This window comes from Ornithorhynchus anatinus, chromosome 1 (assembly GCF_004115215.2).
Source record: "Ornithorhynchus anatinus isolate Pmale09 chromosome 1, mOrnAna1.pri.v4, whole genome shotgun sequence".
Taxonomy (NCBI): Eukaryota; Metazoa; Chordata; class Mammalia; order Monotremata; family Ornithorhynchidae; genus Ornithorhynchus; species Ornithorhynchus anatinus.
In genome coordinates, this window is record NC_041728.1 from 179,125,402 (window position 1) to 179,143,139 (window position 17,738).

General features: G+C 50.5%; 1 protein-coding gene across 1 annotated transcript in view; it reads right to left on the reverse strand.

Moving 5' to 3' along the window:
• Window positions 1-9,549: 9,549 nt before the first annotated feature.
• The window catches only part of IGFBP5 (insulin like growth factor binding protein 5), a 38,727-nt gene continuing 30,538 nt past the window's right edge, over window positions 9,550-17,738 (reverse strand). Inside the window, exons 2-4 of the mRNA XM_029063026.1 lie at window positions 13,203-13,435; window positions 12,643-12,762; window positions 9,550-10,623 (exon numbers count right to left, since the gene is read on the reverse strand). Of these exons, the coding sequence (XP_028918859.1) occupies window positions 10,492-10,623; window positions 12,643-12,762; window positions 13,203-13,435 (485 nt within the window). The 3' untranslated portion in view covers window positions 9,550-10,491. The remainder of the gene's footprint in view (window positions 10,624-12,642; window positions 12,763-13,202; window positions 13,436-17,738) is intronic.

A 17,738-nucleotide genomic window follows, 5' to 3' on the forward strand; every position in this document is an offset into this window, starting at 1 on the left:
ATCTATCTAGAGATATATATACATATATCTATCTATATAGATATATATATAATAGTGGGAATTATATATAAAGATATATAACTAGATAAATTAGAGATATATATATATAGATAGATATATACATACGTGCTGCGTGGCTGGGGGCGGGGGGAATGAATGAAGGAGCAAGTTAAGAGTGGTGCAGAAGGGAGTGGGAGAAGCAGAGAGGAGGGCTTAATTAGGGAAGGCTCTGAAGTAGGGAAGAGCAATTATCTGTCTGATAGGAGGAGGAAGGGCATTCCAGACCAGAGGTAGGATGTAGGTGAGAAATCAGAGATGAGATAGATGGGATTGAGATACAGCAAGAAGGTTAACATTAGAGGAACAAAGTGTGCAGGCTGGGTTGTAGTAGGAGAATAAGGGGGTGGGGTAGGAAGTGACTGAGTGCTTTAAAGACAATGGTGAGGAGTTTTTGTTTGATGCGGAGGTGGATGGGCAACCTCTGGAGTTTCTTGAGGAGTGGGGAAACACGGTCTGAACTTCTTGAAGGAAAATGACTTGGGCAGCAGAGTGAAGTATGGACTGGAGTGGGGAGAGAGAGGAGGCAGGGAGGTTAGCAAGGGGGCTGATGCAATAGTCAACACGGGATAGGATGCGTGCTTGCATTACTGTGGTAGCCATTTGGACAGAGAGAAAGGGGCAGATTTTGGCAATGTGAAGATAGAACTGACTGGATTTAGTTATGGCTTGAAAATGTGGGTGGAACGAGAGGGGGGTCAAGGATAATGCCAGGGTTATAGGCTTGTGACATAAGGATGGTAGGGCCATCAACAGTGATGGGAAAGTGAATGGGAGGACAGGGTTTGGGAGGGAAGATAAGTTCAGTTTTAGCCATATTAAGTTTGAGGTGACAGGAGGACATCCAAGAAGAGATGTCTTGAAGGCAGGAGGAAATGTGAGACTGCGGAGATGGAGAGAGATCAGGGCTGGAGATGTAGATTTGGGTGTCATCAGCATAGAGGTGATAGTTAAAGCTGTGTGAGCGAATGAGTTTTCCAAGGGAGTGGGTGTAGATGGAGAAAAGGAGACCCAGAGGTGAACCTTGAGGGACACAAGTTAGGAGACGGGAAGCAGAGGAGGAGCCCGTGAAAGAGACTGAGAATGAGCGGCCAGAGAGGTGAGGAAAATCAAGAGGACAGTGTTAGTGAAGCCAAGGTTGGATAATGTTTCCAGGAGAAGGGAGTGGTCGACAGTGTCAAAGTGTCAGTGTCTCAGAGATTGGTTTCTGTGGAGTGAAGGGAAAGGAAGCCAGATTGGAGGGGGTCAAGGAGAGAACTGGAGGAGAGGAATTTGAGACAGCGGGTGTAGACAACTTGCTCGAGGAGTTTGGAAAAGAATGATAGGAGGAGGGAAGTGGGGCAGTAACTGGAGAGAACCGTGGGGTCAAGGGAGGTGTTTTTGGGATAGCGGAGACATGGGCAGTTTTGAAAGCAGTGGGAGAGAAGCCACTGGAGAGTGAACAGTTGAAGATGGCAGTTAGGGAGGGAAGAAGGAAGGGGGCAAGTGTTCTGATGAGGCATGAAGGAATAGGGTCCGATGCACAGGAGGAGGGGCTGGATTTTGATATTAGTAACTGAATGGCAGAGTCGAGGGCAGAGACTTGAGTTTACTGCGCGGAAGGTGGCACTGGTAAACCGCTTCTGGAAAACTCCGTGGATCCACTACCAGAACGACTGCAGATGGAGGTGGGGTGTTCTGGGAGAGATGTGTCCAGGCCTTGCTATGGGTCGGAGATGACTCGATGGCATGTAACAAGACAAGTAATAGTAATAATAATAATAATGATGGCATTTATTAAGCACTTACTATGTATGTGCAAAGCACTGTTCTAAGTGCTGGGGGCATACAAGGTGATCAGGTTGTCCCATGTGGGGCTCACAGTCTTAATCCCCATTTTACAGATGAGGTAACTGAGACGCAGAGAAGTTAAGTGACTTGCCAAAGTCACACAGCTGATAAGTGGTGGAGCCGGGATTGGAACCCACGACCTCTGACTCCCAAACCTGGGCTCTGTCCACTAAGCCACGCTGCTTCTCCACGGTCTCCCCTGCTGCTCTCTGCTGCTCTCTCCAGTGGGGGAATCTCATCTTCTCCCACTCTCCCATACTCAGTGGGAAAGGAGGAGGTGTGAGCTTCCTTCTCATGACCCATTGCAGTTTTCCCACCATTCCACCTCTCCCTTCTTTTTCTTTTCCTTCCTTTGAAGCCCATATCTTCCGCCTCTATCACCCAGTCTATCTTTTCCTCTAGAATGTGAGCTTGCTGTGGGCAGGGAATGTGTCTATTTATTGTTATATTGTAACTCTCCCAAGAGCTTGGAACAGTGTTCTGCACACAGTAAGCGCTCAATAAATTGAATTGAATTACAGTCATCTACTGCCCTCCAGGCTCCATCTCCAACTTTTTGAACCATTCTGATCCCTTTATCACATTCCTTCTCTCTTTCTCCATCCCTACATTGATCCTTAGGGACTTCAATATCCACATAGAAGTTCCTGACTACCCTTCCACTGCCTGTTTTCTATTGCTCTTCAACTCCTCTGACCTCCTGCTCCACCCCACCCTGCCTACTCACCAACCTGGACTCACACTACATCTCCTCTCCAACCACTGAACAATCTCTACTCTCAACAACTCTGAAATCCCACTATTTGACAACAATCTCCTCACCTGCCTTCTCTCCCACACACCCCCTCCCTGGAAATTTGTGGTTTCCCCACAGGGACCCCCACTCTTTTGACTACTTCCCATTTTCTCAAAGCATCATGCCCCATTTAGCCTCCATACCCAAACTACCCTCCCTAGATGAGCCAATAGATGTTCTCAACACCACCATCTCTACTAAACTCAACTCACTCCCCACCCCTTTGTTGATCTTGAACCACTAACCCACAGCCCTGGATCACCGACACAGTCCTCCTCCTTCACTCTTGTGCATGAGTCACAGAACGCTGTTGGTGGAAATCTAGATATCGGGCCAACTTCATCATCTACTTCAAGTTTATCCTTCCGTACTTCTGCCCTCTCCTCTGCCTGGCAAAACTATTTCTCCATCCTTATTGACACCCACGACCATTGCTCTCACCTCAAGCTCAGTCTCCCCACCTCCCCCAACCTTTGTCTCTAAAGACCTGGCCACCTACTTTATTGAGAAATTGACCATCAGGCGTGATCTCCCAAAAATCTCCCCTACCCCTTCCCAGTCCCTCCCCCTTCCTGCCCCTTCTTCAACTCTTCTATTTTTCCCAGTGTTATCTCAGGAGATCTCCTGCTTTCTCAAAATCCACCTCCTCTACCTGCTCATCCGACCCCATTCCTTCACACCTTATCAAAACACTCGCCCCCTCCATTTCCGTCTCCCTAACCGCCACCTTCAACTGTTGGCTCTCCAATGGCTTCTTTCCCACTGCTTTCAAATGTGCCCATGTCTCCCCATCCTAAAAAACCCCCTCCCTTGACCCTACAGCTCCCTCCAGTTATTGCCCCATCTCCCTCATACCCTTCCTCTCGAAACTTCTTGAGCGACTTGTCTATATCTGCTGTCTCAAGTTCCTCTCCTCCAACCCCTTCCAATCTGGCTTCCATGCCCTTCACTCCACAGAAACCACCCTCCAAAGGTCTCCAGTGATCTCTTTCTTGCCAAATCCAAAGGCCTCTACTCCATCCTTACCCTCTTGGATCTCTCAGCTGCCTATGACACTGTTGTCCACCCCCTTCTCCTGGAATCTTTATCCAACCTCAGCTTCTCTTGGTTCTCCTCCTATTGCTCTAGATGCTCATTCTCAGCCTCTTTCACAGTCTCCTCTGCCTTTCACTCCCTAACTGTGGGGGTCCCTCAAGGCTCAGTTCTGGGTCCCCTTCTATTCTCCATCTAGACCGACTCCCTTGGACATCTCATTCACTCACATGACTCAACTCCCACCTCTATGCAGACGATTCCCAAATCTCCGTTTCTAGCCCTGATCTCTCTCCCTCTCTGCAGCCTCACATCTCAAGACATCTCTACTTGCATGTCCTCCCGTCACCTCCAACTTAACATGTCTAAAACAGAACGTCTTATCTTAACATCCAAACCTTGCCTTCCCCTCGACTTTCTCATCCCAGTTGACTTTAGTGAAAGGGGCAGAAGCCAGATTGGAGGGGGTCAAGGAGAGAATTGGAGGAGAGGAACTTGAGAGAGCAGGTGGAGACAACTCGCTCAAGGAATTTGAGGAGGAATGGTAGGAGGGAAATGGGGCGGTAATGATGGAGCTGAGAGGTCAAGGAACACTCTTTTTAGGACAAGGGAGATATGAGCAGGTTTGAAAGGTGGGGAGGAACCATTGGGAAAGGAACGGCTGAAGTTGGTGGTCAGGTAGAGAAGAAGGGAGGAAGCTAGAGGTTTGATAAGATTCAATGGGATGGGGTTGGAAGGGCTGGTGGAGGAGTTGGATGATGAGAGAAGAATGGAGATCACCTCCTAAGATATTGCTGGGAAAGGTGGGAAAGTTGAAGAAGGAGCAGGAGGAAGAAGGGACTAGAGAGGAGCTGGGCAGAGTTTAATTAGACCACCCCTGATGGTCAATTATACCAATCAGGTCGATGGCCAGGTCATTAAGGACTAGAGAGTGGGGTGGGGCAAGGGGAACATGGGGTTCGAGGAGGGAAATCAATTTCTGCAACAGCTGGTGGGGCAGTGGATTGTTGCCAGCAGGAGAAGGAGGGGGCAGAGTTAAAGCAGATAAGGATGAATTTGCGACTGTAGTTATTACTCTGGTTTCTGTTAAGCACTTACTGTGTTTCAAGCACTGTTCTAAGAACTGTTATATTTAAGTGACTCCTGTGGCCCCCTCTAGAGTGGAAGCTCCTCATGGGCAGAGACTGTGTCTACCAATTCTGCTGTAGTGTACTCTCCCAAGCACTTAGTTTAGTGCTCTGCATACACTAAGTGTTCAATGTTTGATTGTCCCTCTGGCCTGGGACTCCCTCCCCCATGATATAGACCGCCCCGTCTCTACTTTCAAAGCCTTCCTTAAATCACATTTTCTCCAAGAGGCTTTCCCTGACTAAGTCTTATTTTCCCCTACTCCTTCTCCCTTCTGCATCGCTTATGTACTTGGATCTGTCCGCTTAAGCACTGGATATTCACTCCACCCTCAGCCTACTGTGATTTATTTAGGGCTTATGTACATAATAATAATAACAATTACGGTATTAAGTGCTTACTATGTGCCAAGCACTGTTTTAAGCGCTGGGGCAGATACAAGGTAATCAGGCTATCCCACGTGGAACTCATAGTCTTAATCTCCATTTTACAGATAAGGTAACTGAGGCACAGGGAAGTTAAGTGGCCCAAGGCCACACAGCAAAGTAGCAGAGCCAGGATTCCCCCTCTAGACTGTAAGCCCATCGTAGGCAGGCAACACATCTGCCAACTCTGTTGTACTTTCCCAAGCAGTTAGTATAGCATTCTGCATGTAATGCTCAATAAATATTGATTTATTGATACCAACTCTACTGTACTCACCCAAGCAAAAAGTTTAGTATACTGTCTGCACACAGTAGACTGTTAGCTCCTCGGGAGCAGGGATAGTGTCTTCAAACTCTACAGCCCTTGCCCAAGTGCCTAGTATGGCTTTTCAGAAAGGAGACTGTAAGTTCCTTGAGGTCAGGGGTCATGTCTACTAATTTCATTGTATTACCCCATGCTCACAGTACAGTGCTACTACTGCTATTATTCCTTCGTTCAATCAATCAATCATTTTGATTGAGCACTTACTGTGTGAAGAACAGTACTTGGGAAAGTACAAGACAATAAACAGTGACATTCCCTGCCCGTAGCGAGTTTACCGTCTGGGGGAGTGGAGGGGGAGACAGATATCAATACAAATATTACTACTACTTCTGCTGCTATTACTACAACTACTTGTCTTGACTTAACGCCGTCGAGTCATCTCAGACCCATAGCAAGGCCATGGACCCATCTCTCCCAGCACGCCCCACCTCCATCTGCCATTGTTCTGGTGGTGGATCCGGAGAGTTTTCTCCGTAAAAATCTGGAAGTGGTTGACCATGGCCGCCTTCCACACAGTAAACCCGAGTCTCCACCCTCGACTCTCTCCTGTGCTGCTGCTCCCCAGCACGGGGGAGTTTTAGTTTTGATTTGTAGCCGATGACCTGCCACTCGCTAGCCAGTAGCCGAGCGAGGAATAGACTGGACGGGCCTCTGCTTGACTCTCCCTCCCATAGTCGAGACTGGTAGAGGACTGCGGCTACTATCACTGCTACTCCTGCTATTAACGATGGTATTTGTTAAGCGCTGTGTGCCAAGCCCTGCTCTAAGCGCTGGGGTAGATACAAGGTAATCAGGTTGTCCTACATGGGGCTCACAGTGAAGCGATTTGCCCGAAGTCACACAGTTGATAAGCAGCAGAGCTGGGACTAGAACCCAACTTCCAAGCCTGGACTTTTTCCACTAAGCCACAGTGTTTCTCAACAACTACTGAAGCAGCGTGGCTCAGTGGAAAGAGCACAGGTTAAGGAGTCAGAGGTCATGGTTCTAAACCCCGCTTCGCCACATCAGCTGTGTGACTTTGGGCAAGTCATTTAACTTCTCAGTGCCTCAGTTACCTAATCTATAAAATGGGGATTGAAAGTGTGAGCCTCAGGTGGGGCAACCTGATTACCCTGTATCTACACCTGCGCTTAGAACAGTGTTGGGCACGTAGTAAGCATTTAACAAATACCAACATTTTTATTATTACTACTATTACTTTGTGCTAACTGTGAATTTCAATTTTGTTTGTGATCCTGACGTGTTGCTTCCCAGCAGACCAGCAAAGTAAAAATTTAGGACCTGCTGGAAACAGAACTCACATAATCCCCGTCTCCTTGGGTTTACAGGGTTCAAAGGTCATCTAGTCCATGCCCCGGCACCTACCCAGAGTAGCTCTTTCCCCAGTGTGGAGTCAAGCACTTTTTTATGAAGCAGTTTAGCAGGAGGGTCCCTACCCTTCATCTCCACTACCCCACCCTTCCCCAGGCCCCCTCAAAAACGGCAGCAAAGCAGGCTGAATGCATAACTTTATTAAATAAATGCTTTGTCATGACAAAAGACAAAGATCAAAGAGTAACATAAATTATAAGTTGAATAAATAGTATACAGCAATCTTCACTTTTTTTAATAAAACGTGAGATCTTTCGTTTTTTTTTTAATTTCTTTTAAAGTACAAAATGCTAAACAGGGAGAGCGGACCTCTTCCGACATTCAGGTCTTTTGTTTTCACAAACTTTTGTTTTGTAGTTCATCCATTTCACTGGTAAAGATTATGAGTACTTATTTGTTTAAAAATTACTGAAGAACCAAAAAAAGGAAAGAGAGAGAGAGAAAAGAAAGGCGAGAAGAGAGCTATGGTATGTATGTAAAGCTATAAAGATCTACCGTACATGTGCTGTAATGTGCTGTGGTTATTGCTTTTAGAGGAAAAAAAAAATCCAAACGAAAATCAACCAGGTAGGAAACTCGGAATCTGCCTGACAACTGCGCTGTGGGTGAGGGTCGCCGCCCATGCGTGGGGCGGAAGGACGGAGCGGGGAGCGGGGCTTCTTGTAGCCCCGCTAGAAAATCCAAGAATACAAGAACCCAACAGAGGAAAAACTGGAGAAATAGTGCAAAAAAGAGAGGAGAAACCGTTATGTTCTGCTATTAGTGGTTTAGAAAGTCCCTGGGCCCTGCAGGCCACGCGCTCCCGCAGGCCTCTGCTCGGGGGCCCCGGAAGGAGGTGCTGCTCATCTGGCTGCCCACAGGGGCCCCGGAAAGTGGAAGCTTCAAGGCCCCCGGGCTTTGGGTTCGAGTTCGGCTACCACGCCGGCCTCCGCCCCCGGGGTTCCCTCTGGTGCCAGGGGCTGGGATGGGCCGGTGGGGTGGGCCACGGTCCCTCCCCCAGGCTGGGATGGAGAGTGGGGAGGGGGTGACCCCATCAGGAGGCAGGTTGTTTTGGGGGGGCCTGCTTGGGGGCTATGGACCCCGCCCCCTCCAGGGCAAACCCTGGCTCTGCCTCCCCTGGGGGTCGGGGAGCCCTCCGCCACACCTCTGGTCATCACCCGTGGCCGCGGCCCTCTCTTCTGAGGGGGCCTGGAATCGTTCTAGCCTTGGGGAGGGGGCGTAGGCAAGTCCCCACTACTTCTGGTACCCTCCCTGGGGCTTAGAACAGTGCTCTGCACAGGTTGAGCGCTTAATAAATTCCACTGATTCTGACAGAGGAACAGGTTGAAGCGTCCTGTAAGAAGCTGCTGAGACCCACCTCTCCCACCCCCATGGGGGTCCCCCAACCCCTCCGATCCCTCCAAACCCTCTTCCGGCCCCCTCGGCCCCAGGGCCGGTCTCCTTAAGAAGATCAGAGTCCTGGGAGGAGGCAGGGAGTACTGTATCCAACCATCGTCTGCCTTCTCCTGGTTCCTTAGGCCATCTGGGCCTCTCCCTGCCCGTGGCAGATCCAGACCCGGGCCCCAACTGGAGACCGAGTCACAGGGGATGCCCCTACCCCGGCCAACACACCAAAATCGACCAGGGTCCTGGCCATCCCGGAGACCAGCCACGGCTCAGGACGGTGGAAGCTTCTCGCACCAAGTCCAGCCCCGCCCAGCAGAGCCCAAAACGTCCCCCTGCCCAGCTACCCCTCACCACCGAGGCCCGGCCTCCCAACTCTCTCCTGCCCTCCCCTCCAGCCCCCAGGGTTGTCAGAGCTCAGCTGCGGTGCCTCCCCTCCTTCCTGCGCTCACTGGGTGCATCGGGGAGCAGGGGCCGGTCCCCCTCACTTCCCACCCCCCGGGGGACCGTCCGTCACGGCGATCCCACCCGACAGTGTCCCAGAGCAACACGTTCCTCTCCCTGAACCCCCATCCTCCACCCCCTTCCCCATCTCGGGGTGTGGGGGGCAGGATCTCGGCCTTCCCCCCATTTCTATCTCTCACCACCGGCAGCTCCAGAGGTGCTGCTGAGAAGGTGGATTGCTTTGGTTGTTTTAAAGAAAAAAAATATGCTTTGTTGTTTTCTCCCCCGTGGCCCAAACGGAAGAAGGTGGGGAGATAAGCGGTCCATAGAACTGCTCTCGTTCCCCCCCGCCCCGCCCCCCGGCCCCTGTTGGGGCTGAGGGCAGGGGTCAGAGATGCCCAAGTCAGCTTGGGAACCCGGGGTGGGAAGGGTTTGGGGAGTGAGGTGGGAGGCAGGAGTGGGAGTCAAGTGTCTTACACACACACACACAAACACACATGCACACATGACATGCCTGCACAAGCGGTTGTGACCTCTCCAGCCGGGCCCCCACCCCGCGCCACACACACACACACACACACACACACACACACACACACACGTACCGCCACTCACACGTGCGGGAACTGTGACCCCCTGGGCCTGGCGGTCTGTCAGTTCGTTGCCTCAGTCCCCTCGAGGAGCTGACTTGTAAGAGTTAACGCAACCATTAACAGAAAAAAAAAAAGAAAAAAGCCCCCCCCCCCCCCCCCCCGGATTCACTCATTCAATCGCATTTATTGAGCGCTTACTGTGTTCAGAGCACTGTACTAAGCGCTTAGCACTGTACTAATATATCCGGCTTTGTGGGAAAGCCTGAAAGTCGGCTAGACCAGTCCCGATGGGGCCCAATCAATCCATCCATGAATGGTATTTGTTGAGCGCTTACTGTGTGCAGAGCACTGTACTAAGCATTTGGGTGAGCACACCGACCTATCGCGCCCTGGGGCTCGGCTGGGGCTGGGAAGGGTTGCCGAGAGGGTCGACACTGTGCGCACAAGCACACGCTGACAGCTATGAGTCCTGTATACATGCGTGAATATAGCCAGTGGGCATGTATACAACGTACACCTGTCCATACAACCCTCTGCTCAGAGTCAGTGGAAGGAGAGAGAAGGAAAACAAGGAATGGAATGCATCTCAGGAGAGAAACCTGCAGAGGCGGATGGTGGAGAGGCTGACCTCATCTTCCCCGCAACCAAGCCCCGGAGAACCCGTCCGAAGGCCCGGACCCCCCTCCTCGCAGGCCGGCCTGGGGCCCATGGCTCCCTAATTGGGGGGTCTGAGAGAGAGCCCCCCCTGGGGTGGCCGCTGGCCGGAGGCTTCTTGACCCCCAGGAGGCCCGCGCCTGGTTTTCCGCACCTGCCCCTCGAAACGTCCGCTGGCTCCCTCCCCGGGTCCACCCTCGTCCCCACAAAGCGGGTTTCGTGTCCGCGTGGTCCCTTGTCTCCGTCGTCGTTGCTTTGGAAAAAAAAAAAAATCAATAAAGTCGAGAACTTGCTAAAGATTCCGAGGTCCTCAGTTTCTTCAAAAAAAAAAATTCTCTTTTTTCTTCTTCTTCCTTAAAATGAGATGAAACGAGCAGGCGGAAATCGCGGTGCCGAGGGGGTGGGTTGGGGGGGGGGGGCGGGAGGAGGAGGAGGAGGGGCAGCCGGCCGCTGTCACTCAACGTTGCTGCTGTCGAAGGGGTGACACTGGAAGTCTCCGGCCACGTATTCGCTGCCCGGCAGCTTCAGCCCATACTTGTCTACACACCAGCAGATGCCACGTTTCCGACCCCGTGAGGGTTTGCACTGGGATAGTGGGGGTGGCGAGGGGAAGAGAGAGGGTGGCACCAGTTAGAACCAGCAGAAGTAGTCATTAACATTTATTATGATTATTAATAATGATAATAACACAACAACAGTCTTTGTTAAGCATTTACTATGTGTCATAGTTGGTCTTAGATTTGCACCCTTTTTTATTTATTCATCCATTCATCCATTCATTCATTCAATCATTTATTAAGCGCTTTCTGTGAGCAGAGCACTGTACTAAGTGCTTGGAATGTAAAATTCCCTCCAGCCCTATAGCACATTTGCATATATACGTAATTTATCTATTTATATTAATGTCTGTCTCCCTCTTCATGCAAAGGGAATGGTGTCTACCAACTCTGCTATCTTGTACTGTCCCAAGCGTTTCGTACAGTGCTTTGCCCATGGTACATGCTCAATAAATACGACTGACTGATTTATTGATTGTTAAGCGCTGGGGTAAATACACGATAATAAGGTTGGATACAGTCCCTTACCCACGGTTTAAACAGGAGGAAGAACATGTATTGAAACCCCATTGTAAAGATGAGGTAACTGAGGCACAGAGAAGTGACTTGCCCAAGGTGATCTGGCAGACAAGTGATGGAGCTGGGATTAGAACCCAGGTCTCCTGACTTCCAGGCCTTCACACTAGGGCATGCGCCTCCTAAGCCAATGCATGCACACACAAGAACACACACACACAAAACTGCTGTCTCTAGACTGTAAGCTCATTGTGGGCCAGGGCTATATCTGTTTATTGTTACATTGTACTCTCCCAAGTGCTTAGTACAGTGCTCTGCCCACAGTAAGTGTTCAATAAATACAATTGACTGACTGACTACCGCTTTGACTATCTGCCTTAATCCTTATCAACTTGGCAGGGTTCTAAATGGGGGCATTTCTCTTCTATCAGTCACTCAGTGGTATTTATTAAGCACTTACTGTATGCAGAGCACTGTACTAAGTGCTTGGGAGAGTACAATACAAAAGAGTTGGTAGACCCATTGCCTGCCCAGCGGGAGCTTACAGTCAGAAAGTTGTGGGTTCTAATCATAGCTTTGCCACTTGTCTGCTGTGTGACCTAGGGCAAGTCACTTCATTCTCTGGGCCTCAGTTTCCTCATCTGTAAAATGAGGATGGAGACTGGGAAGCCCACGTGGGTCAGGCACTGTGTTCAACCCGATTTGCTTGGATCCACCCTGGCGTTTCGTTCAGTGCCTGGCACAGAGAAAGAGTTTAACAAATACCAGAATTATGATTATGATTATTAGCCGGAGAGACAGACATTCATATCAATTATGGCTATGTGCATAGGTGATGATGATGATGATGGCATTTCTTAAATGCTTACTTTAGGTCAAGCACTGTTCTAAGTGCTGGATAGCTTTAGGGCTGAGGGTGGGGTAAATACCCTCTTAACATGAGAGAGAGTAATGTTAATAATAACTGTGGCATTTGTTAAGCGCTTTCTCTTTGCCAAGTGCCATGCTCAGGGTCATGCAGAGACAAGGTAATCCGATTTGGACACCAACCCTGAAATACATGAGGCTCCCAGTTTAAGAGGAAGGGAAAACAGGTCCCTTATCCCTGAAGAAGTAATAATAATTATTCTGGTATTAGCATAGCGCAGGGAATGGAGCATGGGCCTAGGAGTCAGAAGATTATGGGTTTTAATTCTGACTCCGCAATGTGTCTGCTGTGTGACCTTGGGCAAGTCACTTTACTTCTCTGGGCCTCAGTTCCCCCACCTAAAAAATGGGGATTGAGACTGCGAGCTCCACGTGGGTCAGGGACTGTGTCCAACCCGATTTGCTTCTATCCATCCCAGGTCTTAGTACAGTGCCTGGCATGTAGTAAGCACTTAACAAATGCCATAATTATTATTATTATTTAAGTGCTTTGTGCCAGGCCCTGTACTAAGCACTGGGGTAGGTACACGCAAATCGGGTTAGACTGCAAGAGGCTGAAAGTGGGTGGGGTCTGGTGGGGGGGAGAATGGGGCAGGGGGCTCACCTGTTTGCGCTTGTAGAAGCCCTTGCGGTCGCAGTTGGGTAGGTGGACGGCCCTGGGGACCATGCGTGGGCTGGCCTTCATCTCCTGTAGTGACGCCTCCATCTGCCTACGGCACGGGCCCTGTGGGGGGGGGCGGGGGGCACAGAGACCATCGTCAGTGGCCATGGGCCGCTGGGTAAGCGCTAATCACATGCCCAGTGCCTGGGCAGACACACGGTCAACCCGAAGGGAGGGAGGGCAGGGGGTATTGGGAGGCTGTGGATGATGGAGTCACCGAGTTGCCCTGTGTCCACAGCCGGGGGGTGTCCGGGCTGGGGTCTGTGGCCACTGGGACCCAAAATGGGTGTATATGTTGGGCGGCGGGTTCCGGCTGGGCTGGGGGTCCCTCAGAGCACTCCCCTGCCTCCACCCAGCGTGTCCCTCCAACCTCCCAGGCCAGACGGGTGGAGTCTCGCGAGGACTCAGGGGGAGCCATTCCAGTGCCTGCCAGCCAGGCCCACCGAGGGAACGACCCCAAGGCAGCTGTCTGCCGGAGCAGGGGGCGGCCCCAGGACACTCACCAGCTCAGACTCCTGCCGCAGGTCGGGACCGGAGATGACCCGGGGGTGGGCGGTGTTCTCGGCACCGCCCACGAATTTAGACAGGGTCAGCTTCTTCCTGCGGTCCTTCTTCACCGCCTCGGCCTTCAGCTCCGACAGCCGTGAGTGCTTGGGGCGGAAAACCTTCGGCGGGAACATCTCCTCCGCCATCTCAGATGTAGTGGGCTCCTCGTGCTCCCGGGATTCCCGTTCCGCTGGGGGAGAACAGAGTGGGGTCAGTCAGTCAGACAGTCAGTCAGTCAATCGTATTTACTGAGTGCTCACTGTGTGCAGAGCACTGTACTAAGTGCTTGGGAGAGGACAATAGAACAATAAACAGACACATTCCCTGCCCACAGTGAGCTCAGTCTAGAGGGGAGACAAACATTAATAGAAATAAATAAAATTACACATATGTACATAAGTGGGGGCTGGGAGGGGAAAGAATAAAGAGAGAAGATCAGGGTGGCACAGAAGGGAGCGGGAGAAGAGGGAAAGGAGGGCCTAGTCAGGGAAGACTTCTTGGAGGAGATGGGCCTTTGATACGGCTTTGAAGTGGGGGAGAGTCGGATATAAGCAGGGAGGGTATGCCAAGGCCAGAAGGAGGACGTGGGTGAGAGGTCGGTGGCGAGATAAAAGAGACGGAGGTACAGTGAGAAGGTTGGCATTAGAGAAGTGAAGTGTGGGGGCTGGGTTGGAGTAGGAGAGCAGCGAGGTGAGGTAGGAGGGGGCAAGGGGATTGAGGGCTTTAAAGTGAATGGTGACAAGTTTCGGTTTGATGCAGAGGTGGGTGGGCAACCTCTGGAGGTTCTTGGGGAGTGGGGAAATATGGACTGAAAATTTTGTAGAAAAATGATCCAGACAGCTGAGTGAAGTATGGACTGGAGCGGGGAGAGGCAGGGAGGTCAGCAAGGAGGCTGATAAAGTAATCAAGGTGAGCAAGGATGTTAATAATAACAATGATGGCATTTGTGAAGCGCTTACTATGTGCAAAGTGCTGTTCTAAGCGCCAGGGAGGATACAAGGTTATCAGGTTGTCCCACATGGGGCTCACAGTCTTAATCCCCATTTTACAGATGAGGGAACTGAGGCACAGAGAAGTTAAGTGACTTGCCCAAAGTCACACAGCTGACAAGCAGTGGAGCTGGGATTTGAACCCATGACCTCTGAGTCCCCAGCCTGTGGTCTTTCCACTGAGCCACACTGCTTCTCTAAGCAACAATTTTAGCAACGTTGTACAGGTGGAACTGACAGGATTTAGTGATGAATAGAATATGTGGGTTGAGTGAGGAGAGAGAATTCAAGGAAAACACCAAGGCTGTGGGCTTGTGAGACAGGAAGGATGGTGGTGGCATCTATGGTGATGGGAAAGTCATGGGGAGGGCAGCGTTTGGGTGGGAAGAAAAGGAGTTCTGTTTTGCATTTTAAATTTAAGGTGATGGAAGAACATCCAAGTACAGATGTCTTGAAGGCAAAAGGAAATTTGAGACTGCAGAGAGGGAGAGAGATCAGGGCTGGAGATGTCGAATTGGGGATCATCCACATAGAAGTGGGAGTTGAAGCCATGGGAATGGAGTCAGAGAGTGGGGTCAGAAGGGGAGGGAAGAGCGGAGTCAGAAGGGAACAGCAAAGCAGTCAGTGGGGGAGAACAGGGTCAGTGGGGGAGAGGAGAGCGGGGTCAGTGGGGTAGAGCAGAATAGGGTCACTGGGGGAGAATAATGATAAAAATGCTATTTGTTAAGTGCTTACTATGTACCAGGCACTGTGCTAAGTGCTGGGGTGGATACAAGCAAATCGAGTTGGACCCCATCCCTGTCCCACAGTCTCAATCCCCATTTTCTAGATGAGGGAACTGGGGCCCAGAGAAGTGAAGTGACTTGCCCGAGGTCACACAGCAGACAAGCCGTGGAGCTGGGATTAGAAGCCATGACCTTCTAACTCCCAGGCCTGGGCTCTGTCCACTACACCATGCTGTTTTTCACTACGCTGACAAAACAGGGTCAGTGGGGGAGAACAGAGCGGGTCAGGGAGTGGAGTCAACGGGGCAGAGCAGAGTGGGGGTCTAGGCCCCACCTGTCCCCTCCCCCTCCAGGATTTTGGGGGATGGAGCTGTGGCCGGGGATGCACAAGACGAGGGTGGTGATGACGGCGTTGCTGGGTATTACGTGCTGACTGGGTGGCTAGAACTGCGCTAAGCACTGAGGCCGATGTAGGACAATCAGAACAGACCCCAGAACCTGTCCCAGCTGGGGCTCACAGTCCAAGAGAGACACACATCTCTGCACCCCTCGTACTGTCCCCACTGACCACTGCCTGCGGGGTTCTGACGTCAGGGATTACTTCGGGTCTCTTCTTCCCTCTCCCACTCCTCCTCCGATCCTCGACCTCATAACCTGTCCATGCTGAGCCCGGCCCGCGGGGTTCTGACGCCAGGGGTTACCTCACGTCTCTTCCTCCCTTTCCTGCTCCTCCTCTGACCCAACGCCCAAAACCTGTCCTTGCTCACCCTGGCGTGCAGAGTTCTGATGTCAGGGATTACCTCAGTTCTCTTCTTCCCTCCCCTGCTCCTCCTCTGCCTTCCCCCTTCATTTCTGACAGACCATCAGGCTTCTCACCTTTAAAGCCTCATTAAAATCCCCTCTCCTCCAAGAGGCCTTTCCTGACTAGGCCTTTATTTCCCCTATTCCCTCTCCCTTGCGCTTGGAACTTCCCCCTTCGTTCACAGCTCCCTCAGCCCCAAAACACTTATGCCCATATCTATCATTTATTTATTTAACGAATGTCTCCTGGTTAGACTATAAACTCCTTTTTTTTTATGGTGTTTGTTAAGGGCTTACTATGTGCCAGGCACTGTACTAAGCTCTGGGGTAGATATAAGATAAAATCAGGACACAGTCCCTGTCCCACATGGGGCTCACAGTCTTAATCCCCATTCTTCAGATAAAGTAACTGACACATAGAGAAATGTAGCGACTTGTCCAAGGCCACACAGCAGACACGTGGGGGGGGGGGGGCAGGATTAGACCCACATCCTTGACTCCCTGGCCTGTGCTCTATCCACTAGGCCATGCTGCTTCTCCTCAGTAATTATGGGATTTGTTAAGTGCTTAATATGTGCCAAGCACTATTCTAAACACTGGAATAGATACAAGGTAATCAGGTTGGACACAGTCTCTGTCCCTCATGGGGCTCTGAGTCTTAATTCCCATTTTCCAGATGAGGGAACTGAGGCCCAGAGAAGTGACTTGGCCAAGGTCACACAGCAGACAAGTGGAGGAGCCGGGATTAGAACTCACGCCCTCGGACTCTCAAGCCGGTGTTCTTGCCACTCGGCCATGCTGCTTCTCCTGATAGGTAGGGTATGTGTCTACCAACTCTGTTGTATTGTAATAATAATGTTGGTATTTGTTAAGTGCTTACTATGTGCAGAGCACTGTTCTAAGCGCTGGGGTAGACACAAGGGAATCAGGTTGTCCCACGTGGGGCTCACAGTCTTAATCCCCATTTTACAGATGAGGTAACTGAGGCACAGAGAAGTTAAGTGACTTGCCCAAAGTCACACAGCTGACAAGTGGCAGAGCCGGGATTTGAACCCATGATCTATGACTCTAAAGCCCGTGCTCTTTCCAGTGAGCCACGCTGCTTCTCTATTGTACTCTCCCAAGGGTTTAGTACAGTGCTCTGCACACAGTTAGCACTCAATAAATGCCACTGATAGACTGACTGGATGATTGACTCATTGTTCTGTTGTCTGACTCCCCCATTTAGATTGTAAGCTCGTTGTTGGGCAGGAACTGTCTCTATCTGTTGCTGAATTGTACATTCCAAGTGCTTAGTACAGTGTTCTGCACCCAGTAAGCGCTCAATAAATACAACTGACTGAAGAAATGAATGAATGGACTGCTTTAGGCCTTGGAGAAGACACAGACCAGATCTGCAGGGGTTACTGCCTTGGGTCAAGAAAGGAGTCAGCTGAGCTTGGACTGAACTGTGGTTGGTTTTCGATAGGAGGGATTGGTTATAGCCTATATTTAGCTGACTTGTGACCTTTCACAGAGACAGGGGAGGGGCAGCTCGTCTAGCTATTTATTATTTATTTACCTACGATTTATTCTGAGTCCAGACTAAATCTACGATTCGGTCTGAGTCAGCCCCACAGCACTTATGTCCATGGATAATTTATTTATTTAGATTTATAATTTATGTAATTTATTTAGATTAATGTCTGTAGTGGTATTTTTTTAATGGTATTTGTTAAGCCTTTACTATGTGCCAAGCACTGTTCTAAGCGCTGGGGTAGATACCAGGTAATCAGGTGAGGCTCACAGTATTAATCCTCCTTTTATAGATGAGGTATCTGAAGCACAGAGAAGTTAAGTGGCTTGCCCAAGATCACACAGCAGGCAAATGGCATCTGAATAGAACCCATGTCCTCTGACTACCAAGCCCGTGCTTTTTCCACTAAGGCACACTGCAAGAGCACTGTTCTAAGCGCTGGGGGAGATACAGGGGAATGAA